This window comes from Marmota flaviventris, chromosome 1 (genome assembly GCF_047511675.1).
Source record: "Marmota flaviventris isolate mMarFla1 chromosome 1, mMarFla1.hap1, whole genome shotgun sequence".
Lineage (NCBI taxonomy): Eukaryota > Metazoa > Chordata > Mammalia > Rodentia > Sciuridae > Marmota > Marmota flaviventris.
The window spans coordinates 112,435,392-112,451,826 of NC_092498.1; the positions used below are offsets into that span (position 1 = coordinate 112,435,392).

General features: G+C 39.3%; 2 protein-coding genes and 1 non-coding gene across 7 annotated transcripts in view; 1 reads left to right on the forward strand and 2 right to left on the reverse strand.

Annotated features, from left to right (window-relative positions):
- The window catches only part of LOC139706523 (serine/threonine-protein kinase Chk2-like), a 32,299-nt gene extending 19,076 nt beyond the window's left edge, over positions 1-13,223 (reverse strand). The window contains 6 exon segments of the mRNA XM_071614840.1: positions 804-818; positions 820-858; positions 5,121-5,229; positions 8,413-8,503; positions 12,840-12,987; positions 13,104-13,223. Coding sequence (XP_071470941.1) covers positions 804-818; positions 820-858; positions 5,121-5,229; positions 8,413-8,503; positions 12,840-12,987; positions 13,104-13,154 — 453 coding nt within the window. The 5' untranslated portion in view covers positions 13,155-13,223.
- Positions 1-16,435, forward strand: part of Lancl2 (LanC like glutathione S-transferase 2) — a 199,716-nt gene that overhangs the window by 79,497 nt on the left and 103,784 nt on the right. The window lies entirely within an intron of this gene.
- Positions 6,536-6,610, reverse strand: Trnav-cac (transfer RNA valine (anticodon CAC)). Its single transcript has one exon. It is a non-coding gene; the product is annotated as a tRNA-Val (tRNA).

A 16,435-nucleotide genomic window follows, 5' to 3' on the forward strand; every position in this document is an offset into this window, starting at 1 on the left:
CTGGCAGCTCCGGAACCTGAAGCAGGAGGATCATGAGTTCAAAGCCAGCCTCAGCAAAAGTGAGGCGCTAAGCAACTCAGTGAGACCCTGTCTCTAAATAAAATACAAAATAGGGCTGGGGATGGGGATCAGGGGTTGAGTGCTGCTTGGTTCAATCCCCAGTAACCTAAAATAAATGAAATAAAATAAAGCCATGGGTTCAATCCCCACTACCACCCAAATAAATAAATATTTTAAAAATTCAGGTATTATTAAATTTACTAAAATTAGCATTGTCTTTGCAAACATAATCAGTTGATCAATTCTCTATAAGATAGAATAATTTTATTTTATTTCTCTACAAGAATAACTCAGGGGGCTGGGGCTGTAGCTTAATGGTAAAGCTCCTGCTTTGCATGTGTGAGGCACTGGGTTCGATCCTCAGTACAACACAGAAATAAATAAGGATACTGTGTGTTCATCTACAACTAAAAAATGGAAAAAAAAAAAAGAATAAGTCAGGCTAGGCAGGGTGGCACACATATGCAGTTCAGCACTCATGAGGATGAGGCAGGAGGAAGGTTTGAGCCCAGGAGTTCAAGAGACCAGTGTGGGCAAGAGAAGAAGAAGGAGGAGGAGGAGGAGGAGGAGGAGGAGGAGGAGGAGGAGGAGGAGGAGGAGGAGGAGGAGGAGGAGGAGGAAGAGGAGTAGGAGGAGGAGGAGAAGAAGAAGGAGGAGGAGGAGGAGGAGGAGGAGGAGGATATTCTTCCATATTTAGAGATAAATGAATTTAAATATGAGCCATGTCTTACAGCAATACTTACATGATTTAGTTTTTTTCAAGATTTCTATTTCAGTTTCAACATTGAGAGCTGGATCCTTTAATAAACAGAAAAACATTAGAGTTTACTAATAATAACAATAATGGCCAATATTTTAAAAATGTTACGGTTATACTTAATTGACTGCCTGAGATCCAAACCAGGCTGTATTTAATACAAAGAAACCCAGACCCAAAATACAATGAATTAAATAACTCACCTAAAATCATTCTGCAAAGTGCTTCACAAATTATAAGCATTCAATAAATGCCCAGGCCCTGTGCTAAGCTCTTTATTCATTCGAATCATCTCACATAAGCCTCATAATCCTCAACTGAAGAGGATTCTATAATTACCCCCATCTTACAAATGGAGCAACTAGGGTTCAGAAAAGAGAAGACATGGGCTAGGGCTGTAGCTCAGTGGTAGAGCACTTGTCTTGCATGTGTGAGGCAGTGGGTTCAATCCTCAGCACCACATAAAAATAAATAAAGATATTGTGGGTAATGTCTTCCCTTTATTTTTTATTAAAAAAATAAAGGGAAGACATTACCCATAGTTCCACTGCCAGAGAAATGTGTTTCCATCTGTAACCAGTAGCCAGTAAGCTATACTTATCTCATTAACTATGGAGTTATTTACATTTATAAAAATGATGACAGAGGGGCTGGGGTTGTGGTTTAGCGATAGAGTGCTTGCCTAGCACATGCAAGACGCTGGGTTCAATCCTCAGCACCACGCAAAAATTAATAAATAAAATAAAGGTAGTGTGTCCAACTACAACTAAAAAATATTTTTTAAAAATGATGGGGGCTGGGGCTGTGACTCAGCGGTAGCGCATATGCTTGGCATGTGTGAGGCACTGGGTTCGATTCTCAGCACCATGTATAAATAAATAAAATAAAGATCTATCAACAACTACAAAAAAAAAATTAAAAAAAAAAAAAGATGATGAAAGAGCCGGGTGTGATGGCACACACCTGTAATCCTACTGGCTCAGGAGGATCATGAGCACAAAGCCAGCCTCAGCAACTTAGTGAGCCTTAAGCAACCTAGTGAGACCCTGTCTCAAAATAAAAAGTAAAAATTGGGGTTCAGCCCCTGATAAGAAAAAAAAAAAGAAGAAGAAAATAAAGAAAGAAAGAAAGAAATGAAGTCCATGAAGAAGCAGATGTTCAATTAAACTGTATGAAAAAAATGTCAGGTAAAATTTCTGAGCAGACAAAAGTTCCAACTTCAACCGTAAGCTGACAATGTTCACTGGAGAGAAGCCAGACAGCCCCGGCTATTCAGGAAGCTAAGGCAGGAAGACTGCTGGAGCCCAGGAATTCAAGGCCAACCTGATCAACATGGTGAGACCTTGTCCCATCCCATCCCCCGCAAAATTAGAGAGCAAGTTGAGTTAAATAACCCCACTTCCCAGGTTACACCCTTCACAAGCAAAGAGGATATAAAGTGACATATTTATGTAGAATGGACTTCTGCTAAGAAATCCCAGATGTTTAATTTTTAAAGCCTGCCTCTTCCTGTAATCCATTACTCATTACCACACCAGGGTGTACATACTCTGAAAAGAGAGAGGTCACGAAGAGTCCAATTTGACTCAAAGAATGAAACTAAGAAGTAAAATTTTACTCTCAGTTCTAACAATCTGGTAGATATTTTCTTCTCCCCAAAATGGGAAGCAAATCTAGAATCACAAGGGAAAAGATCCATAACAAAGGGAACACAGAAAGGAAATTCCTCTTGCTATGCAAGAACAGCATTGTCTCCAGGGGAAGAAAAAGATCTTTAAAGAATGTTAAAATATAATACCCAGGGGCTGGGGATAGAGCTCAGTTGGGTAAAGTCCTTGCCTCACATGCACAAGGCCCTAGGTTCAATCCCCAGCACTACAAATAATAATAATAAGACCACCCAGAAACAATTGACCACAAAGAAAAATATTATTAGGGGCTGTTTTTCTATCACTTTGTCCAGTCACATGTGGACAGATCAATCAATGTATTTGGCTACTTCACCTCTACAGTGAATGTGGACTGCAGAAAATGTAATAAAATGAATAGCTACTAGGCTGGGGCTGGGGCTCAGTGGTAGAGCACTTGCCCAGCATGTGTGAGGTACTGGGTTCAATCCTCAGCACCATATAAAAAAATGAATAAATAAAATAAAATTATTTTTTAAAAAAATTTAAATGAATAGCTACTATGGAGAAATAATTTCAATATTTTAAAATTAAAAAATATGAAACTCAGAGCTGGGATATAGCTTCAGAGATAGAGCACTTACCTAGCATGTGTGAGGCATTTGGTTCGATCCCCACCACATAAAAATAAATGAATTAAATAAAGGTATTGTGTTCATCTACAACTAAAATATATCTTTTTAAAAAAAGGAAAAAAAGGGCTGGGGATGTGGCTCAAGCGGTAGTGCGCTCGCCTGACATGCGAGCGGCCCAGGTTCAATCCTCAGCACCACATACAAACAAAGATGTTGTGTCCGCCGAGAACTAGAAAATAAATATTAAAAAAAAATTCTCTCTCTCTCTCTCGCTAAATAAAAAAATAATACATTAAAAAAAAAGGAAAAATAAATTTAAAACTAACCCATAAATAACAAGATACTCACTGGCACATTACCCAAAAGAGCAAACAACTAGGAATTACCTAAATGACCAACCAGAGAAACGACTGAGTAAATCATCATAAGTTGGGACAGCTCCTTCTTTGTGGATGACTTTGACAAAGTCTACAAATCTGTCCCCAGGATCATCCAGAGCACCTTACAGAGTCCTCCTCACAGCCTCCCAACTTCAAGTTAAAGGAGGCAAAGCACATCTGCACATCCCTTGCTGCTCTTCTGCAGACACTGGACAACCCCAGTACCTTCTGGGTCACACAAGGTGGGAAAGGTGTGGGTAAAAAACCAGCCTTGGGTAAACACATACACTGCTACTGCTCTTTGCCTCCTGGTTTTTTATACTTCAAAACTTGGAGTCAGAAAGAAGATCACCAATTTGTAGAATGAGCCACAATGATACATTATTTTGAGGTTGCTGGGGATTTTACATTTTTGACCTCTGTTGTCAAAATCAGTGGTCAGAATGGAGTGTAGCACTCGTGACAGGCTCACACTGAGGTTTTCTGAGGTTTTTATTTTAATTTCTCATTAGAACCCTATAACCCTCAATAATTTTCATTTGTCCTATGAACATAAGAGTTGCTTAATTAGGGGCTGGGATTGTAGCGCAGTGGTACAGTGCTTGCCTTGAACACGCAAGGCCCTGGGTTCGATCCTCAGCACCTCATAACATAAATAAATAAAAATAAAGATATTGTGTCCATGTACAACTAAAAACAAATATTAAAAAAAAAAGAAGAGTAGCTTAATTAACCCTTTGAAAGGACTGCACACCAAAAGTAAAAATCAGGATAGAAGCTGATGAAATGAGCCAGGAGCAATGGCACATGCCTATAATCCCAGAAACTTGGGAGGCTGAGACAGGAGAATTGCAAGTGCAAAGACAGCCTCAACAAGGGCGAGGCCCTGAGCAACTCAGTGACCCTGTCTCTAAATAAAATTCAAAATAGGGCCGGGGATGTGGCTCAGTGGTCGAGTGCCCCCAAGTTCAATCCCTGGCACCAAAAAAAAAAAAAAGTTGATGAAATGAAGAGTCAGTTATCACAAGGGATGAATGTGCTAAGGGAAAAGTCTATGCTATCCTGCATTCATGGAAAAGCAGAATACCCAGCTGAATACTACACAATTGAACCACTGAGAAACATGAATTCATATGAACCAAGAAAGAAGAGAAAGGAAAACTGAAAACAGCTATAAGACTGTAACAGTCACTCTCTAATTTCAAATATGGTAAAAACAATCTTGCAACAACTTTGAACTGGAATAAACAATAAAAAATTATTGGAACAAAATTATCTATAAGTAACAATTTCTAGATTAATCAAAAGATGCTTAAATTTTTCAATGTTCTTTGACAATCACAAATTACTGTCTGAGCAGTCAGTTGTTCCTGAGACTGAAAACAGTCATCTCACAATGATTTGGGGGATGTTATGAAGAAGCTATAAAAAGCTGCAGCTGGGCGCAAGGGCGCACGCCTGTCATCCCAGCATCTCGGGAGGCTGAGGCAGGAGGATCGCAAATTCAAAGCCAGCCTCAGCAACTTAGCCAGACCCTGTGTCAATATAAAAGATAAAAAGGGCTGGGGATGTGGCTCAGCAGTCAAACACCCCTGGGTTCAATCCCAGTATCAAAAAAAAGAAAAAGCAGAGCTACCCAGCCAGAAACCCAGGTACTTACTGCCTCTCTCAAAGAGCCAATAGCAAATTTCCTTTTGCTGATGATCTTTATGGCAACTTTCTTACATGTTTTCCTCTCAAAAGCCAGCTTTACCTCTCCACAAGCACCACTAAAAGGAAAAACAGAGTGATATGGGGGATGTTTTTAATCATGAGACCCACCGTGCCCAAATCTTCCTCTACCATTAGAAGTTAAGATAGTCTGTATAAACAACCCTTTTACTGTCCCTATTTTCAGAGGACACAGTGAAACCTCACCAAGGTGAAAGGTAAGTGGGGCATCCAACCACACTAAGTCAGCTCCAAATACCAGTTCTGAGCTGATACAGAATAAATCTTATTACAGCCCCAAATTGTGAAATGATCAGAAAGACAATAAAAAAAATGAGAAATTTATCTCAGAAGTCAGAGACATCCACTGCAAGAGTCATCGCAGGTCAAAAAGGAACCCCCCAAACAAGAAAACAGAATCTGTACATGAATTACTTTCGTTGGTACATTTCTCTGTCCTCACTATCTGTCTTAAAAGGAAAGTGAGGGGCTGGTGAGCTGGCTCCATGGTAGAGCACTTGTCTAGCATGTGTAAGACCCTGAGTTCCATCCCCAGCACCAGAAGCAAAAAAAAAGAAAAGAAAGTAGAGTTGGGCATAGGTGGCACATGCCTGTAATCTCAGCAATGGAAGGCTGAGGCAGGAGGATCACAGTGTGAGGCCAGCCTCAGAATTAGTAAGACCCGCAGTAACTTAGTGAGGTCTCAAAATAAAAAAGGACTCATGATGTAGCTCAAAGATAAAGCCCTTGGGTATGAGGGCAGGTGTACATAAACAGTTGATTTAGCAAGAACTGCTTTCTACATCAAATTCAAAAGTATTGCACAATTAACCTGCTTGCTCTCCTAAAGGATTTCAAATTAATTGGGATACTACTAATAAGGAAGCAATGCTTATCCAGGATGTCAGGCAACACACTCTTAATCCTAAGTAGGATCAGTTCTCCATAGTCTGGCTCAGCCCAAGGTAACAGCCATCAAAGTATCAATTATCCATTATCTGCCTGAAGTGGATTATTAGACTACTATAACTACCGTTGGTTCTGAAGGAGTGAGGTGAGGGGTTTACCAAGACACTTTTTTGTTTTATTAAATATACATGACAATTTACCAGTTGTTTTATGTCTACAACTTGGTCACATGAAGTATATTCACAATGCTCTGCAACCACCACCATCTAGTTCCAGAACTTTCTCATCAGCCTAAATGAAAACCCCATACCTGTTACACAATGAAGCAGTCACTCCCCATTCTCCCCATCCCCAGCAACCACTAATCTGCTGTCTCCACTGATATGCCTATTCTGAATATGTCACAACGATGAAGTCATATCCTGTGTGGCCTTTATGTATGTATGTATGTATGTATGTTTGGGTACTGGGGATTGAACCCAGGGCCTTGTGCATGTGAGGCAAACACTCCACCAACTGAGCTATATCCACAGTCCCCTGTGTGTGGCCTTTTGTGTCTGGCTTCTTTCACTTAACATATGCTTTCAAGGTTCATCTAGGCCTTGAAACATCTATCAGCAAGTTATTCTTTTTTTCTCTCTCTTTTTTTTTTTTGAGACTGGGTCTCACTATGGTACTCAGGCTAGTCTCAAACCCATAACTCAAGTGATCCTCCCAGGGAGCTAGGACACACACTCAGGCCACACACAGGCATAACATAGCATCGGGCTACTTCCTTCCTTCTTTTTTCCTTTCTTTTCTTTTTTTTTTGGTACTAGAGATCGAACTCAGGGGCACTTGACCACCGAGCCACATCCCCAGCCCTATATTGTATTTTATTTAGAGACAGGGTCTCACGGCTGCTTAGCGCCTCTGTATTGCTGAGGCTGGCTTTGAACTCACAATCCTCCTGCCTCAGCCTCCCTCCCCAAGCTGCTAGGATTACAGGCATGCGCCACTGCCCCCAGCTTCATTCCTTCTTATACCTGAATGATCTACCATTATGTAGAAATACCACATCTGGTTTAACCAGCTATCTTTTGATAGACATCTATTTGGGTGTTTCTACCTTTTGTGAATAGTTCCTTAAACTCTAAGTACAAGCAACAAAAGAAAAATGAAAAAATGAGAATTCATCACTGTGATAAAGCTGTTATAAACATTTGTGTACACGTTTTTGTTTGAACACCTGCCCATAGTGGCCTCAAACTTGTGATCCTCCTGCCATGGCTTCTCAAGACGCTAGGAGACAGGCGTGCGCCACCATGCCTGATCTCAATTTCAACTTCTAGTACAGGAAATATCAGTAGATTTAGGCCACACAAACCAAGCTCTTTGTGCTCCTTAATGGTTTATTTATTATTTTTTAATTATTTTTCAGTGCCTGGAATAAAACCTTGGGCCTCGTTCATGCTAGCTAAGTGTTTCCCTCTGAACCACATTCACAGCCCTTTCCTCAGTAATTTTTAAGAGCATAAAGGGTCTGAATCTGAAAATCTTGAGAACTTTGCCCAAGGTTACATTCAACAGTTGTATTACTTCATGTCCCAAGATGGTACAAATTCTGAACAGTGCAGAAATATACACTGGGGAAAGTGATAGAAATGTTCTATAACTGATTATGGTGATAGTTTCACAACTCTGTGAATATAGTAAAAATCACTAAATGGTACCCTTTATCATGCTGGGAATTGCACCTAGAGTCTCATGCTAAATTGTACAACCAATTTAAAAGGATGAATTAGGCCTGGGGATACGGGCATGGTACTGAACTATGGTGTATCAAGGAGCCCAGGACTACAAAAAAGAAGAAAAAAAAAAAAAGGACAAATTACATGGTATATGAATTATAGTTCATTAAAAGCTGCTTTTAAAAAGTTATCATCAAGCCTGGTGTGGTAGTGCATGCCTGTAATCCTAGTGACTCAGGAGGCTGAGAAGGAGGATCACAAATTTGAGGCCAGCCTCAGCAACTTAGTGAGGCCCTAAGTAACTTAATGAGACCCCTATCTCAAAATAAAAACCTTAAAGGTCTAGGGATGTAGTTCAGTGGTAAAGTATCCCTGAGTTCAATTCCCAGAACCCCCCCAAAAAAGTTGTCAATAAAATTTGTAAGGAAAGAGTTCATTTCAATTGATCATCATCATATCAATCAATAATATACCTATCACAAATAGTTTCCCTACAACTATATTATGAACAGATTATGAATGTCATAAAATCAGGAATGAAAAACTAATGACAAACGTATAGGAAAAAAGTGAACTTCAATTTATATAAGAAAAAAAGTTTACCTTCCAAGAGTTTTTGACATGATGTATTCATCTCTTAATTCCTTAGGATAAACTGACTGATCATCTACAGTCAGATCCAAAAATACAAAAACTAAGGGGATAAAAAGGGCAGAAATGTGCTTATTAATTCATAACAACTAGAAAATTAATTAATTCTAAAATATAGTTATATGGAATAGTAGACAAATGTTTTTGATTATATTTAACACATAACCCTGAAGGAATTATTTAGCTAGGCAAAGGCATGTTATAAAACCCTTGAGAAATGATAATCAAATATCATCCTTCAATGGAAATACACAGCATTGAGCTCACAATAGTATAGGAAACCTATAACATAACGGCTGCTCACATTCATCGACCTCAGAATATTAATTAATTGCACTAATACAAAATACCCATGCAGATTACCATAGGCCCAGAACCAAAAAGCAATTAATTTAAAAACAGGCCAGTACTGACCACACTCATATTATCCTCTCTCAGACATCTCTACCTTGACCTATCTGGTATTTTATGGTACAAACCATCTTGAACCTATTTGTAAAGTTAAATAGCATTGTCTAAACTAATCCCTTTTATTTCTACATTTTTAAGGCTGTATCTCAAAAAATAAAATCACTCATTTAGGGAGATTCGAATGGCAGATTAGAGGATGCATTCCTAGTTGCCCAAGATTCAAGCCGCAGGAGTACTGCTTCTCAAGCGCTTGGGATTAGACCCGGACTTTGTGCGTGTGCTGACAAGCACTCTCACTGAGCTACATCCCCAGGCCTCACATTTTACTCTGCCTTAATATATAATTTATACTAGTTTGTACATAAGAAACACATAACACTACATTTCCACTTGTCCCATCCACACTTTGTAGTATTATCACCGTATATTTTAAAGCTACATGTTGAAATGCCCTCAATATAACATTTGCATTAAAAATAAAACTGTTCATTTAATAATTCAACAATCCCATCAATGCCAAATATGCATTCAGTTATGAGACATCTCATTTCTACAAAGCCACCAATCATAAATTTGTACCTGCCTATAATGTTGTGTTGTTGTATTTTGTTTGTTTTTTAATACTGTTAGTTATGGATGGACACATGCCTTTATTTGGTTTATTTAGTTTTTGATGTGGTGCTGGGGGTCAAACCCAGTGCCTCCTGCATGCTAGACAAGAGCTCTCCCACTGAGCCACAACCCCAGCCCCCTATAATGTTTTCAAAGAGTGAAATTAGTTAAGACCCTTGAGTTTCTGAGATTTCAGGTGAAGGGTTTGGCCCTCCCTACACCAACCTAAAGACCCAGCCTCTGGCACAGACCCCAGTCACCGGAGTGCACGTGATTCCAGGCTGAGGAAAAGACAGTGGAAGCTGACACTTCCCTGATGTCCACCCAGGGATGAATCCCCCTTTATACCTGTGGCTATTTATGAACTTATAGGTTCCAGTGGCATCTGAAATAGGGGAATTTGAGGGATTCTAAGAATGCTTTTCTCCTCAAATGTCAAGGTCTGCTTCAGAGACTACAGTTCCCCACACAAACCAGGAAGGGAAATGCACCCAAGTTTAGCTGGGTTGAGTTTAAGGTTAAGATGGAGAAGTGAGGATTTTAACAGGGAAACAAATCCCCCAACCAAAGGAGGCAGCCTCTACTCAGTGCCTACAGATCCCCAGGTTGCAGGTCTGTAGGCTCGCCACGGCCAACTTTAAAAAAAAAAAAATCTAAATTTTCAAGTTATAAAAATTGGCAAACACCTAATAAAATGTCTGTGAGCCAAGAAATAATAATAAAACAAAATTAGAAATAAAATGCAAAACAAAAAAGGAAGAAAGAAAACATCTGTTGGCTAAATGCAAGTTCACAGAGCACCTGTTTGGTCTACATTATCAGGGCCACCTTTGACCTATATGACCTCTTTGTTCAAATTAGAAAAAAAATGAATCGATCTGTTCTACAACAACCATAGTTAATAATGACATGCTATCTTCTTGAAAATCACTAAAATAGATTTTAAGTATTTTTATCACACACAAAAATGTTAATAACGTGAGGTAATTGTGGGGGTCAATGTGAACTAAGTATATTCACATACTTTTTTTTTTTAACAACCAGAGCTTGAAGCCAGGGGTGCTCAACAACTAAGTCACATCCCTAGCCCTTTTGAATTTTTTTACTTTGAGACAGGTCTCACTAAGTTGCTGAGGCTGGCTTTGAATTTTAAATCCTCCGGCCTCAACCTCCTGAGCTGCTAGGATTACAGGCATGCATAAAAACTGTACATACATATGGGATACCATGTGATGTCTCAATACATATATACACCATGCTGTATACATATACTAAAACATCGTATTGTATGTGACAAATACATACAGTTTTATGTCAAATAAAACAAATTAAAGTTTTTCTCATTATTTAAAAAAGAGAAAAAATTTTAAAAGGTGTCCCTTAGATGACTGGGCAAAACGTGGCACACTGCCTGACCAGAAGAGACCCAATGTTGTCCCAACTGTTCCTCTGCTAAGTGACCAAAAAAAGCAAAAACTGCAGTTGCCCCAACTATAAGAATCAGACAGAACACAAAGTAGTCAGAAACAGGGAAAACTGTCAATCATAAAATGCAGTTTTGGAGACTCGGATAGCTCAGTGTGTGCTTACAAGCACAAGGTCCCAGGATCAACTGCACACACCAAAAATAATTAGATGCACTTTACAATGCTTAATATAGTTACAGTTCCCAGATGTCAGTCTGAAGATGACTGCACAAGAATCACCTTTTTAAGGACTCCCCCCCGACCACCACCACAGTACTAAGAATCAAACCCAGGGATGCTCTACTACAGAGCTACACTCCCAACCTCTCCTTAAATTTTGAGGCAGGGTCTCACTAAGCTGCCCAGACAGGCCTTAAACTTGTGATCCTCCTGCCTCAGTCTCTCCAAGTAGCTGGGGTTACTGGCATGTACAACCATGCCAGGCTTTGTTGAGATTTTTCAAAATATTTTTTTTAGTTGTAAATGGACAAAATACCTTTATTTTATTTATTTGTTTTTATGTGGTGCTGAGGATCAAATCCAGTACCTCACAGGTGCTAGGCAAGTGCTCTACTACTGAGCCACAACCCCAGCTCCTGCTATGATTTTTTAAATATCTAGAACTACTGAATCAGAATCTGTAAGAGTGCTTATGTGAACCTCTATATTTAAACTCTCTCTCTCTCTCGCACACACACACACAAATACATACAAATACTCTCTCTCCAAATCATTCTGCTCTCAGATGGTTTCTGGGAAGTTCTGTGGTTTATTAATTAAAGATTTAAAGTTTTCCTGATCTAGGGCTGTGGCTCAGCGGTAGAGCTCTCACCTAGCATATGTGAGGCCCTAGATTCGATCCACAGCACCACAAAAAATAAAATAAAGATATTGTGTCCATCTACAGTTAAAAAATAAATACTAAAAAAAAAAAAAAAGAGTTTTCCTCTTGCTCCAAGATTTGAAATCACTATGAGCTACTTTTAATTCTGCAGGTCAATTATCAATTTTTCTTATCAATCATTCTTTCCAGACTCTGCCCTAAGTGACAACTGTTTGTTTTAGATATGATATTCATGAAATTTCATAAGTAAATGTTTTTAAAATGTCTTATAAAATTTATAAAATGCTACCTGATAACAATCAACAGCTTCAGTTGCACAAGACAACTATGTGGTATTCAAGAAGGTGGGCTGCGGGTGTAACATACTGGCAGAGTATCTGCATGGACCCTGGGTTTTGATTTCCAGAATCACAAAAGAAAAAAAGAACAGAAAGCTGAGTGCTCTAAATTGAGCTCTTAGAGAAACACTCAGCCTAATGCCTGGCATGTAAAAGGAGCTCAAAGAATGTATGCAGAAATGCATAAATGGAAGAAATGAAGAAAGAAAAGATGGGACCGGAGTTGTGGCTCAGCGGGAGAACACTTGCCTAGTATGTGCGAGGCCCTGGGTTCGATCCTCAGCACCACATAAGAATAAATAAACAAAATAAAGGTATTTTTAAAAGGAAAGAATGAGGGAGGAAGAGAGAGAGGAAGCGAGGGAGGAGAGAGGGAAGGAGGATGAATTAATAGCCTCCAACAACAATAACACATATATCTAAAGCAGATATGGCATAACAATCAATCTAAGAACTGTAATTTATTTTAACCAATAAGATAATTCAATTGACAACACATGGCTTTAAATAAAGCCAATCAAACCTAAGAAAATCTGTCTGGATAGAACTTTTTCATGGTTTAAAAAGGCAACTAGGGCAAAAGAATTAAATCTTGCATGCTAACTGAATTTTACTCACTTAAATGGTGTCCTATAAATTCACAAAATTAATTTTCCTTTTACACAGGAGGGGAAAGAAAATCCAGTAAACATAAGATAATAATGTTACCTTTATTTCTACATAGTGAAAGAGCAATTTCAGAATTGTTACTCAAAGGACGGCGTTTTCCTTTCCCTACAAGCTCTGTGTTTACAAAGGTTCCATTCCCACTGTGATCCTCTAGGTAGGCGATGTAAGAGTTTTTAGGACCCATTTCCTAAAATAGAGAACATTTTATTTCAAAGTTTAACAGCGGGATTTATAGTTGGAAGACATCCAAGAGCAATGACCAGATTACCAGCTCTCCCAAGTACACGAACATTTGCCACTTACCCTGAAAATCCGGAAGTGCTTCTTGCTATACGTCCGGTATTTATTTGTCATTTTCAGCAGTGGTTCATCAAAACAATAGTCACAGCTTTTATCCCTCCCAAACCAGTAGCTGTCATTAACACACTCTGCAATACAAAAGCACATGCTGGAGCTGTTACATTGCAAGTATCAACACCTTTAAAAATTGCCCACAAAATCTACTTGTAGGAAAACAGCCTGAGGTGGCAATCTATAAATTTGATTATCAAAAGTTTATAAGATTAAAAATTCGAGGGGAGGAGCCAGAGGTTATAGCTCAGTAGCACAAGGCATGCTTAGCATACTCAAAGCCCTGGGTCAATCCTCAGCAGGACTCCCCACCCCCCCAAAACAAAATAATTAAAAAACTTTGCATGGGTGGGGAACATTTAATAAGGGATGGCTAATCTATAACCATGAAGCAACATGCAGTCATTAAAACTTAGTAATTTTAATGACTTGGGAAAATACTATATAATAACTTCTGCTCATTCCCGTCCTAAGGCTTCCTACCACATTTAATATAAAAACTATACTCTTCCTTATGGCCCGATTGATGCCCAGGGTCTGGCCTCGCCTCCATTCCAGCCTCACCTTGGATTCCTATTCCTTTGCTGGCTACACCCAGCCCCACTAGCCAGGAGAAATTTGTTCTGTGGCCTTTCCCTAACTACTCAAAAGGCTCATTCCCTATTGCCTTTTGTGTCAGGTCTCAAATATCATCTCTCATTCAGTTTTCTATATAAGCAGCCTCCCATTTCACCACCCACTTGTTAGGATAATGTACCCTGCTTTATTTCACTCTACATACAGGCCATGACTGGAAGTTACCCCCCCTTCCCCTGGGACAACATAAAGCCTAGCGGGCAGCATGAGACTCTTGATAGGAGCATAGCTCCAGCTAGGTGTGATCCTGTCACCTGTAATCCCTGAGACTTGGAGGATTGCAAGTTCGAGGCCAGCCTGGGCAATTTACTGAGACCCTCAGCAATCTGATAAGATCCTCAGCAACTGAGCAAGTCCTGTCCCAAAGTAAAAAATAAAAGGACTAGGGATTGTGGAAAATTATGCCTGGGGGGCTGGGGATGTGGCTCAAGTGGTAGCACACTCGCCTGGCATGCGTGTGGCCCGGGTTCGATCCTCAGCACCACATACAAACAAAGATGTTGTGTCCGCCAAAAACTAAAAAAATAAATATTAAAAATTCTCTCTCTCTCTCTCTCTCTCTCTCAAAAAAAAGAAAATTACGCCTGGGTTCAATCCCCAGTGGTTCAAAAATAAATAAATAAATAAAGCTCCAGCACCTGGGACAATGAGGAAATTATCAGCAATTAATATCACAAAGGACTAACTTCCCCAATGAAGCTATTGATTCTATAAATCAATAAAAGACAAACCTGGAGAAAATGAGTAAAGGATATGAAGAAACAATTTATAAGGAAAAAAATACAAAGGGCACTAACATGAAAAGATGGCCAAGTTAACTCAAAATTGAAACTAAAAATATATTAAGTATCTATGTTTTATCTACTAGATTAATAAAAATCCAAAAGTCTCATGCTACAGTTTTAGCGAGAAGTCTGGAAGAGCAGGTACTTCACACACTGTGATAGACCCAACTTGATCTTTTCTTAAAATTGGGAGCCATCTTGCCACAAAGCCATGAAAAGATAATTTCGGCTTTACTATAAATTACTGCAAATTCTGAACCTGCTTGGAATGCCTGCCCGTGCCTTGAACTCACCCATGCCTGGCTCTCTGACCAAATAGCAGCCCTCTCTGAAACTTTAGTGACACCTCATAAATATTGGCCTTCCCTGGCCAGACAACGACCCTCTCTGAGGCTCTAATGGTCCTCATAAATTCTGATGTTGGGGCCAGCAAAACATGTAAACTACCATTAGTGTGATGCTTGTCAGAGTTCTGTTATCTGTAACGCCCCTTTGTGTAACTTTCTGGGCTATAAAGCTGGGCTGCAGGAAAGCTGGGGTGCTGTCTTGTTCCCGCCGTTTTGGGAGGGAGAGGCAGCCCGGCCAGTTGAAATAATAGGCTTGCTTTAATTTGATTTTAATTGGAGTCAGTGGTCTTTTCTTGCGTCCTGGTCTAACAACTGAACATAGGAAGAACATAATTTATACAAATTATATACAACTGTCTAGCGAGAATAATTTGGAAAGATCTATCAAAATTACACATGCAGTCACTTCACATCCACAAAGATGGCTATAATTAAAAAAAAAAAAAAGCTGGGCACGGTGGCACACGCCTGTTAAACCCAGCAGCATGGGAGGCTGAAGCAGCCCCTTGTGCCAGTATTTGATAATTTTTATCTCTTTAGACTTCTGTGTATTTCAATATCTGTTTCACCTAATTTTGTTGTACAGTTGTTCATATTACTCTTTTTTTAATCCTTTTAATAAATTTGTAAATTTGAGTGTTTTTTTCTTTAGTTGTAGATGGATCCAATACCTTTATTTTATTTATTTTTTCTTAATGCAGTGCTTAGGATTAAACTAGTGCCTCATATGTACTAGGCAAGCGCTCTACCACTGAGCTACAACTCTAGCCCTTGTCTTTTTTGGTACCAGGGATTGAACTCAGGGACACTCAACCACTGAGCCATATCCCCAGCCCTATTTTGTATTTTATTTAGAGAAAGGGTTTCACGGAGTTACTTAGCACCTCACTTTTGCTGAGGCTGGCTTTGAACTCATGATCCTCCTGCCTCAGCCTCTTGAGCCACTGGGATTACAGGCGTGCACCACTGCACCTGCCTCACAGAAGAAATTTTAACAAGTCCAACAGCCCTTTACAATGAATGAATGAATGAATGAATGAATGAAAAAGGAAAGAAAAGAGACGAAAAAACTAGAAATAGAAGAGAGCTTTGTCAACTTGAGAAGGGGCACTCATGAAACACCCAGAGACATCATCACACTTCAGGGTAAAAGACTGCAAGCTTTCCCCTTAACATCAGAAACAAGGCAAGGATATTTGTTCTCACCACTTTGATTCAACATTCTACTAAAAAAGATCAATATACAAAAATCACCTGTACTTCTATATATTAGCAATGAACAAACCTAAAATGCAATTCAGAAAAGAATTCCATTTAAAATAGTAAAAAAGTAATAAAACATCTGGAAACAAATTTAACAAAAGAACTGCAAATCCTATAGTCTGAAAACTACAAAACGCCACTGAAAAATAATTGAAAGACCCATATAAATGTTCACAGAATGGAAGACTTAATATTGATGGCCTGGGGATCTGGCTCAGTGGTAGAGTGCTTACCTAGCATGTGTGAGGCCCTG